General features: G+C 50.2%; 1 protein-coding gene across 1 annotated transcript in view; it reads right to left on the reverse strand.

Annotated features, from left to right (window-relative positions):
- ANO2 (anoctamin 2) overlaps positions 1 to 10,665 on the reverse strand; it is a 337,093-nt gene that overhangs the window by 163,011 nt on the left and 163,417 nt on the right. The window contains exons 12-13 of the mRNA XM_040234945.1: positions 6,871 to 6,957; positions 3,922 to 3,939 (exon numbers count right to left, since the gene is read on the reverse strand). Of these exons, the coding sequence (XP_040090879.1) occupies positions 3,922 to 3,939; positions 6,871 to 6,957 (105 nt within the window). The remainder of the gene's footprint in view (positions 1 to 3,921; positions 3,940 to 6,870; positions 6,958 to 10,665) is intronic.

The raw sequence follows: 10,665 nt of genomic DNA on the forward strand, positions 1-10,665 counted from the left end.
CGACCGCCACACCACACTCGACCGCCACACCACACTCGACCGCCACACCACACACGACCGCCACACCACACACAACCACGAGGCGTCTAGACCCGGAAAACCAGGACCACAATGTGGCAGGAAAGGACACACGACAGTTGTTACCACACTAAAAACCAAACCTGAGCACGTTCCTGGGGGCAGTGCCGGTGTTGAGAAAAGAGAGAGGACACGTTAACAAGCAGCTGATACAGACAGGAGCCCTGAGCTGCACCCAGCAGTGACCAAAGGCCGCCTCCGGCCACCCCACCATCTATCCCCAGCCTCCACTGTAAGTTTCAATAAGCCCAGTCCCAGCTGGAGAAACAGATGTGCCCCACAGCTGGATGTCAGGGCAAGGACCAGGTGTCTTCCTCAAGTCAGTCTTCCGTGAGCTAAAAATGGCGGCCAATTAACAGCAAAGCTAAAGGTGGCCACAGGGAATCTTAAAACTTGCATGCCTGGACCTGTTTCCCATTCAGTCTAGGTGAGTAACTCACTGGCAAGTACACCGATGCTCAGGAGACATCCCCCGGGCCACTCAGCAACACAAACCTGAACAGTGAGTCACCAGGCATGAGAAAGAGAGCCTGGCTCGTCGGAAAGACCACAGTCCAGCAACTCAGAGGCTGAGGCAGGAAGATGCACGGCTGACTTCAAAGAGAACTTAACGGTGTAAGTTGAGTGTCTTCCCCGCAGCTTTCAAGGACCAATATCCAGGACGTGAGGACTTCACATCCCTGCAACATTTACCGAGAACTCCCAGGCAGGGATCCCAGAGCTGGTTCTCAGCAGACTCAGAGAACACACATTCCCTTATCACTGCTCACGGCTCAGAGATTCCGAAAGCCAACAAGCTAGGCTCCTTACCTATCTCTAACTTTCCTGGGAAATGCCATGATGCTGGAGAGGAGAAACTACACACATGACTCATAAGAATAACTGATATGAGAGAAGGAGCTATTCCAGAATTCTGAAGGCTTCCCATCATTAACAGGCCTCCAGGATGCAGCCCACCCTGAGAGGTGGGACCTTCTCTGCCTGCTGAACCACAGGTGGCGGTGCCTCCTTTCTCTCAAAACCCTCGAGCTTTATAGCTTGTACAACATGTAGTTCTTGATCACATATTTTTCTTCTATTATTTCCTAGTTGTTCTACATGTGAGAGTCTTTACATCCTAATATAAGAATCTGCTATCTGGTCTGTCCTATTTTGTGCTTCTCACAGTAATTAGCACCACACCACTGACGCTCTGCGACCCCATGGACTGTAGCCTACCAGGCTCCTCCATCCATGGGATTCTCCAGGCAAGAATACTGGAGTGGGCTGCCATTTCCTTCTCCAGGGGATCTTCCCAAGCCAGGGATCAAACCTGGGTTTCCCACATTGGAGGCAGAAGCTTTAACCTCTGAGCCACCAGGGAAGCCTGTATGGGAGCACACAGAAATTCCTAAATGCTTGTGAAGTTCACTTCATTTGGTCTCTCCTCTTCCTCCATCCTCCAATATAGCAATTCCTAATGTGTGTGCCAGGAGGGTCTGGGGTTAAAAAAGGATTCCAGGCTCGAACTGATCGGAAAACTCCTTACAACGTGTCACCTGAGAGTCACCAGGAGCCTAATAAAAGCTCTGAAAAGGTTCTCCTGTTGAATATTCTTCAGCCCAGCAGGTCCCACAAAACTCTCACTTCCAGCAAATAACATCCTGCAGAAATACTCTGAGAAACACAGTGTGACCTTTTCCTCCATGGCCTCTGAAATCTGGTTGCTTTTCTTCTATATGATTGCTATGGAAGATTTTAACTGTAAAATAATAGCTGAGTGTTTTTGTTGAATACCAGAATCTTGATTCCAAAGACCTTCAAGCAAGACTTGCTTTCACCCTGTCACCCACTGCAGAGGAGCTTCAGGGCCTTCTCTTCTGATAAGAGGAGGCTCCTGACCAGTCCCTAATTTTCCAAAGATGTGACATCACATAGAGGCATCTCCCAGTTGTGGCTGTGGCCCCCTGCACCATATTCTGGGCCCCAGTTCAGATCCCCCTCATTTGTTTATAAGAAGCCAAAAGCTCTTGGCACATAGACAGGAGTCCCAGTCTCTGAAAGTGGAATCTTAGCCTTCTCTGCTTTGCAACTGCAGCAAGGTCAGACAAGGATCTCCCTGCTTACAGTCAAGGAGATCAGGTTAGGTCACAAGATTCCTCAAAGGCAGGGAGCTGGACCAATGAGCTCCCAGCCAGAGTAGCATCTAGACCCCCATGAGTGTAGCTCTGACATATCCAGCCGTGGGCAGGTCATCATTAAACATAGCCTCCCTGGATGGGTGGTCTGACGCCAAGTCATCACAAATACATAACCCTCCCACAAAGCTCTGGGAAATATTTCACAAAGCTGCTTCCATCTGGTTGATCCCTCAGGAGCTGTCCTGAAGAAAGGGCCTAGGCCAGCTCAGAACCAGTCTTTGCTGATCTACAGAGGTAAATCTGCAGATGCAATCAAGAAAGGTCTCCATCCAAGAGCCATCAAGCATCTCCTGTGCTCTGAGCCCGTGGGAGCTCTTTTCCAGGTTCTGAGGCTACATACAAGGTCCTTCCTCTCCAGGAGCTTATCTCCAAGTGAAGGAAGGTGACAGTAACCAAACAAATCCACCAATAAGAAGCTAGCAGGTGGGGAATCAGAGCAGCAGGAGAAATGTCAGGCTGGCCGCTTCAGAAGGGGGATTTAGGGAAGGTATGGATGTTAGAGTGGGACCATAAATAAGGTTGAGCACTGAAGAATTGATGCCTTCAAATTGTGGTGCTCGAGAAGACTCTTGAGAGCCCCTTGGACTGAAAGGAGATCAAACCAGTCTATCCTAAAGGAAGTCAATTCTGAATATTCATTGGAAGGACTGATGCTGAAGTTGAACCCCCAACACTATGGCCACCTGATGCAAAGAGCTGACTCATTGGAAAAGACCCTGATGCTGGGAAAGATTGAGGGCAGGAGGAAAATGGGACGACAGAGGATGAGATGGTTGGATGGCATCACCAACTCAACAGAGATGAGTTTGAGCGAACTGTGGGAGATAATGGATGACACGGAAGCCTGGCGTGCTGCAGTCCATGGGGTCGCAAAGCGTCAGACATGACTTAGAGACTGAACAACAACAGCTGGAGGAGGGTGACGTTGGGACAGAAAAGCCAAGAAAGAATTAGGTCAGGTGGAGACTGGCACCTTCGAGGCAGCAGAAAGAGCCAGTGCAAAGCCTGGAAGGAGCCGTGGAGAGAAGGCAGATCCAGGAAGCTGGAATTTCTGGAGGAGGGGAAGGCCACCATGAGCTGGGCTCAGAGGGGAGGCAGGAGGTTGTGTGTTATGTGATGGGAAGCCGTTAGGGACAGCTAAGCCTGATATGGTAGATGTGGATGGGAGAAATGGAGGGGAGGACTCTATGGCCAGATAAGGCCACTCTCTGAGGGGTCCCAAGGACATCTGGGGCCTGAGGGCAGAAGGTAATTGGGCAAGAGAGGTGGCCAAGATGAAGACCACCCCACCTCAGAGCAAAGACTCGTGAGGTCTGGCAGGAGGCTCCTTCAACAGGCTCCAAAGGAGTCTCTTGGGACATCTCCACTGGTTCCACAAGGAGGCCCCTCGGCCTGGGGCTGCTGACCCAGGAGGTGGATTCTCCAGCCACCTTCCCCATTCCCCTGCTCATTTCCATGGTGTCTCATGTGGAGGGGGCAGCCCAAGGGGGAAGGACAGAGGGTGGATGTCTCTGGTCTCTGTGTGAGTTAGCACCCTCCCCTCCCACATATTTCCTAATAAAGATCACAGGAAAGAAAGCTGTCTGGGGGCTCCGTCTGTACAGCTGCCTACAGGAGGATTCCTGAGACTTGGAGATCAGAGAAACAGCTCTAATCACAACCTTCAAGGACTCCTGCGTCCCTCTCCCCAAAGCCCAGGTAGTATCTGCCATTCTCTTGCCCCTCATTTGAACATAGGTTAGGGCTTCCCTGGTGGCTCAGATGGTAAAGAATCTGCCCACGTGACGGAGATCAGAGTTTGACCCCTGGGCAAGGAAAATCCCCTGGAAAAGGAAATGCAAAGCCATTTCAGTATTCTTGTCTGGGAAATCCCATGGACAGAAGAGCCTGGAGGGCTACAGCTCATGAGGTCGCAAAGAGTTGGATACAACTGAGCAACTAACACTAAATCTGCCCCCGACACTTCATGTACGTCCCAGGGCAGGTCACAAATACCTGCCAGTCCTGCCTCCTGCCTTCCATGCCTTCTCATGACCTAAGCAGGCAGAGCAGCAACCAGGACACTCCCTGGCCTGGCCACCAGACTGCATTTGCTGCTCTGCCCCCCACTGCAGCCCAATCCCTTTTCCCTGCAGCCAGCAACACTTCCTAGGCATCTCACTACCTCTGAGCCACATCTGAGCTTCCCCAGATCAACGGTCCCATTGGCTGTTTCCTCCTATGGGTACCCGTTCTTCCCTTTGCTGCTCATTAAAATTCAACCAGTCTCCAAAACCTTGATTTTTTTGTTGTTATTTAATTGTGGTCTGATAGACTGCAGCACACCAGGCTTCCCTGTCTTTCACTATCTCCCAGAGTTTGCTCAAATTCATGTCCATTTAGTCGGTGATACCATCTAACCATCTCATCCTCTGCCGCCCCCTTCTCCTTCTGCCTTAAGTCTATTATTTTTAAGCATTCTTTTAGGCCAGAAGTAATTTCTCTCAAACTCACTGTTGTATTCTAAATGTTCAGAGACCAGATTGCCCCTTAGCTGAATTCAGTCCTTTGAAGATGCTCGAAGACCATGTCTGTGGGAGTGCCACATCCCAAATCAGAACCTGGTCCACAGTAGTTGTTTGATGTGCATGTTCAGATTTAACTCAATTTAAAGTGTGTTTAATATCCAAGTCCAAAAATCTAAATACCTGGAAGCAAAGACACAGCTGTCCTCCCTTCTCCCAGTCATGCCTGCCCCCAGTCTGGTGCACAGGGGCTCATAAACAATACTTGCAGAACTGATCCACCCCCAGGAACCTCGCACAGAGAGCCTGTCAGGACCAGCTCCCTGTGCCAGGGTGAACCCAGGCTTGGTCAGGCCCCTCTCAGCCTGCACAGGAGTTCCTGGAGTCAGGCCCGTCCCAAGACTTGACCATGGCTCATCGGTTAAACAAGAAACCTGGCTACAAGAAACAAAAACGGATTAACATCTCACTCCTGCCAGGGGCCCAGGACTGAGATTTCCAGGGCGCCGAGTCCTGATAGATGCCTTTCTCCACGTGAGTGTGTTTACACATCCTCTCTTCAGACAGACTTGCTGGCTTCCTCAACGCTACTCAGAAGACACACTTGGCCTGTTTCTGGCCTCACACAGGCTTAGGTGCCAAGAAGCTTCTTCTTTTCCTTGGAGGCCTCAGAGTCCTGGCCTTAGGAGAAGGGAGCTGTGCCCCTACCCTCTCCCCACATCCAGCTACAGCCCTCTCCTATCTCTTCTCTCCTCTCTCCTTCTCTGTCTCTGGAATGAAATGGAACAGGACAAAATCACCCACACAGTCCAACTCTGACAGCTCTTTCCATTGGAAGCACTACTTTGGCCACTTTCCCCCAAGAAATGCAATTGCCTTCATTATTCTGCATTGCTTATCTTCTTAACTAATTTGTATCCACTCTGAAGGCAGAATCCATATGTACATTCTCTCGTTTGCCACAGAATCTGCAATGCTATGAGTTCCCAGGCATACGCTAAACGCAGAGGACTGGGGATAGAGTGAGCGTGTGAACTCAATCCATGGTCATCGAATGCCCACCTGCTCAAAGGCAAGATGAATACCTGGAGCTTTAAGGAGAGGGGAGGATGCCATATCACAGACCACAGAGCCACACAGACTTGGGAGGCAAGACTAAACTGGGGATTTCACTAGCTTGGATCAAAACATCAGGGTCACAGAGCCAGGGGTCCCTAATCTCCAAGGCAACAGACATCAATAAGTGATGGAGAATACAGAAAAGGTCAGCTCTACATGAGGCTGCCATATGCTCGCAGACAGCCAGTCCATGGTACTCAAAATACCGGGGGTGCCTCCTGGACCTCTGGACACTGTCCCAGCACCTCATCGACAATGCCCACGGCAACGCAAGTGCCTAGTTAATATTCACTTCTGCTCTTCAGGCAATGGCAGCAAGTGGGAATAGGTAACTATGAGCAACCGTGCCCATGCTGGTCATCGTTAACTTGCCACTATCTTCAGGGGCCCTAGTTCTCAAATGAGCCCCAAGGGCAGATCAGTTACTTTCATCCTTTAAACAACATCTGTCCATAAAACTCGACTCTGAAAGAACCTATGCTTTCTCTTAGCTCATGTTCCAATGTCACATCTGCTGACAGAGTACTGGGTAAGTGGGTCTTTCCTTCTCCATAAACATCAAAGGCACCTGGCACCCATGCCTCCACCTGACCCCTAGCAGGCTCCCAGGGGCATCCAGACACGTCCATATAACAGATCTGGGTCACAGCCTCTTGCTTCATGCTCTCAAGCACCAATGAGGTGGAAGAATGTTGAGTTGAACCTCAAGGTTATGGCAAGGCTTGCTTCTTGTGCCATTTTTTCCCACCAAGAGCACAAGCACATCTGGCTACCCATCAAGTCTGAGGTCTTACAGGTCAAGAGAAGATAGAGGATTTCAACTCTTGGCCTCAGTGCCTATCAACCCTGGCTTAGATGGAGCCGAGCTAGGAAAGGGGTCACAGCAAGACTTGGCAGGTGACCAGCTCCTGTGAGAGCAAAGAAAGTAGCTATTTCACTCAAGACAATTTATTTCCAGGGGCAAAGCAAAGCAGAAATCCAAAGAGAACTCACTTCTTCCTCTTCGATGCCAGTCAGGTCCCAGAAGTAGCCCAGTCGCATCTGTAATCGCTTCCAGTTTTCAAGAAACATGGTAGCTTGAAAAGAAAGAAAAAATTCTATTAATTTTGAAGAGTGGATTGCGAGCACCCTTAGGGTTCACCCAGTGGGGGATACACACTGAATATTAGTCACTCAGTCATGTCCGACTCTTTGTGACTCCCCTCCCCACCCCCGACCCCGGGCAATAGCCTGCCAAGCATCTCTGTCCATGGTATTTTCCAGGCAAGAATACTGGAGTGGGTGCCATTCCCTTCTCCATGGGATCTTCCCAACCCAAGGATCAAACTCAGGTTTTCTGCATTGCAGGCAGATTCTTTACCATCTGAGCCACCAAGGAAGCCCCATTTCTAGGTTATAAGAAAAGCTTAAACACTGATCTCAAGAAATAAAGGAGCCTGTTATACAGAGTGAAGTAAGCCAGAAAGAAAAACACCAATACAGTATACTAATGCATATATATGGAATTTAGAAAGATGGTAATGATAACCCTGTATGCGAGATAGCAAAAGAGACACAGATGTACAGAACAGTCTTTTGGACTCTGTGGGAGAGGGAGAGGGTGGGATGATTTGGGAGAATGGCATTGAAACATGTATAATATCATATGTGAAATGAATCGCCAGTCCAGGTTCGATGCAGGATACAGGGTGCTTGGGCACTGGGATGACCCAGAGGGATGGTACGGGGAGGGAAGAGGGAGGGGGGTTCAGGATGGGGAACACATGTACACCCGTGGCAGATTCATGTTGATGTATGGCAAAACCAATACAATATTGTAAAGTAATTAGTCTCCAATTAAAATAAATAAATTTATATTTTAAAAATAAAAATAATAATTTTAAAAAATTTTTAAAAGAAAGGAAGAATAGAAGCATTAAAAAAAAGTAAGAAATTGGAATGATGGCTTTTAGCCTTTATAGACAAACCTCATCTTCCCTACATGTTCTCTCTTCCTGCACCTTCCTCTCACTTTTTTCTCCATCTTTCTGTCCCCCGCACAACTTCCCTTTCCTGGGCCTGAATCATCTCATCCTGAGATTACGTCACGTCTCCTAATAATTCTACCTGAGTCCAGAGTCTCAGACTTCCACTCCATCCTGCAGTCATCTGGGAGACGCAGCTCCCAGAAGTGACATTCATTCATTCTCCAAGCAAATATCTGTTGAATGCCTACCATCCAGACACACTGGTTAGCTTGCCCACTCCAACCACAGCCCTTGCAGGGCAGCCCAACATGCTCCAGAAAGAACCAATTCCCTCAGCCCTGAAGCCACGGCTTCTTTAGATCGGGATTGGACATCTGATACTGCTGACGGGGCCAAGCAGATTCTCTCTCTTGAAAACTGAAACTAAGAGACACAAAGAGAAGTGGGACAAACCTCGCAGGGCGTGAAGAAAGGAGAAAGGCTCCTTATAGCTCCTCCTGCTCCAGTTCCCCTAGGCGCCTGGCTGTACTTCGTCTCCTGCATCCACAAGCTTGCTTCCTACTTTCTTATAACCCCTTGTTATCTGAGCAAGCTTGAACAGATTTCCTAACGTGAAAAATCCGACCTAAGGTACCTGCTATATACCAAACACTGCTCAAGACATCGTGAGGAGCTTAGGTGAATCTGATGTGGATTTTGCTCTCAAGTGATTTAGTCTATCAGGAGAGATTTAAAATAACTACGGTACAAAGCATAAAGTGATCAGGGACTTACAAACAACACAGATAAAGGGCTGTGGGCATGCAGAAGAGGGGGTGCCAGCTGCCAGAGTATCTGAGCTGAGCTTTGAGGAGTAATGGCATTCGGGCAGTGCTGAGGGGCAGGGAGAAGGAGGATGCCAACAACCCCTCAAACTTGCAGTGGGTCCCTGTTGTCAAGATTCTTCCCTCTGGATACAGAGAACATGCGTATCTGGCCCATCCCGTCTGTCCCCATCCATTCCCACTATCTGTCAGCACACACCTCTCGTCTGCACTGCTGCTCAGGCATCACCTCACTGCCCTCTTCATCCCCAGCTTGTGCAAACTGTCCCTGTACCACGCCACCCTCCAGTGCTGCCTCCATCGTTTTCTAACCAGCTCAAGCACCATAAGGTCAGACTCCCGGGTGCCCACTCCTCTGCACTCCTACAGCCCTTAGGTCTGGTGTGCTGGAAAAGGAAGGGATGTGACAGTCCCTGAGGCCACCCCTGCCCCACTACATCACCCCCAGTAACAGCCTGGGCACCCTGCATTGCCTGCCACACCGGACCATCGATGGCAACTCAGGTCTGCAGCATAGAAACAGGACTGCAAACTCTTCTTCAGCTGGTACGTGTCTCTCTTCACCTGGGGCACTGTACAGGGCTGAGCTCAGCAAACACTGAGAGCCTGACCAGGCGTGTGGTTCCCTGAAGCTACATACGTTTCACTTGGTGCTGCACTGCGGTGCAGCAATCTGTACATGCCTGGTGGTCCAGGGGTTAAGACTGCACTTCCAGCGCAGGGGGCACAGGTTTCCTGGTCAGGGAACTAAGATCCCACATGCCTCACAGTGTGTGGGGAAAAAAAATCTGTATCTTTGGTTCCTGGAATCTGAGACCTTTTCCTTTTGTGTGTGTGCACCCCGACCTCTGAACCCCAGCCATGGCTTGGGGATGCTCTCCAAACTAGGGGGATGCCTCTCCTTGCCCTGTGCGGCTCCCAGTGCCCGAGGAGGGCTCTGCACACCAACTGTGGTCTCCATCAAAGAGAGAAGTCAGAACGGGAGCAGACGATGGGGTAATAGAGTTCCTGAGACTTTGAGAACAAACATGGTTGCCAGGGGGCAAGAATGAGGGGAAGGGATATTTAGGGAGTTTGGGATGGACACACGCACACTGCTGTATTTTAAATAGGTAACCAACAAAGACCTGCTGCACAGCACAGGGAACTCTGTTTAAGGTTCTACGGCAGCCTGGAGGGGAGGGGAGTTTGGGGGAGAATGGATCCATGTCTATGTACGGCTGAGTCCCTTCACTGTTCACCTAAAACTACCACAACACTGTTAATCGGCTATGAAGGGAAGGGAAGGGAAGTTGCTCAGTCGTGTCCGACTCTGCGACCCCATGGACTGCAGCCCACCAGGCTCCTTGGTCCATGGGATTTTCCAGGCACGAATACTGGAGTGGGTTGCCATTTCCTTCTCCAGGGGATCTTCCCGATCCAGGGATCGAACCCAGGTCTCCCACATTGCAGGCAGACACTTTACCTCTGAGCCACCAGGTAATCGGCTATACCCCAATACAAAATTTTAAAAAGTCACTGAGGAGGACTCAGGAGAATACGAAGGACCCTCGTGACGATGGAGAGCAGCTCCCAGTGGATATCGCATGCCAGGTACCACACCAGCTGCCCTGCACACACATCCAGACAGGTAGGCATGATTTCACCCACTGAAGAGATGAGGACAGGGTGCTCCAAGGTTGAGGACCAGCCTCCGTCCAGGTTACTCAGCACCTCGGCTGAGAGGACTGACTTCAGTAACACTGGGCAAGGCTCACGGTGATGGGTACAGAGCGGGACTGAGACCCACGTTTAGGACTGACACTGACCCTGACCCTGACCCTGACCCTGACCTCCTCCCTTCACCTCTCCCTTCCCTACTTTCAATATGGCTTCACTGTCTTTCCAAAGTTCCCTGGAGTCTGAAGCCAGAACCCCAGAGGGGCTGAGCCTGATGCCTCCACCAGCCGTGGGTCTGGCCGACTCCTGCCCTCTACACACTCGACCTCCTGAC

This window comes from Oryx dammah, unplaced genomic scaffold (assembly GCF_014754425.2).
Source record: "Oryx dammah isolate SB20612 unplaced genomic scaffold, SCBI_Odam_1.1 HiC_scaffold_29, whole genome shotgun sequence".
Lineage (NCBI taxonomy): Eukaryota > Metazoa > Chordata > Mammalia > Artiodactyla > Bovidae > Oryx > Oryx dammah.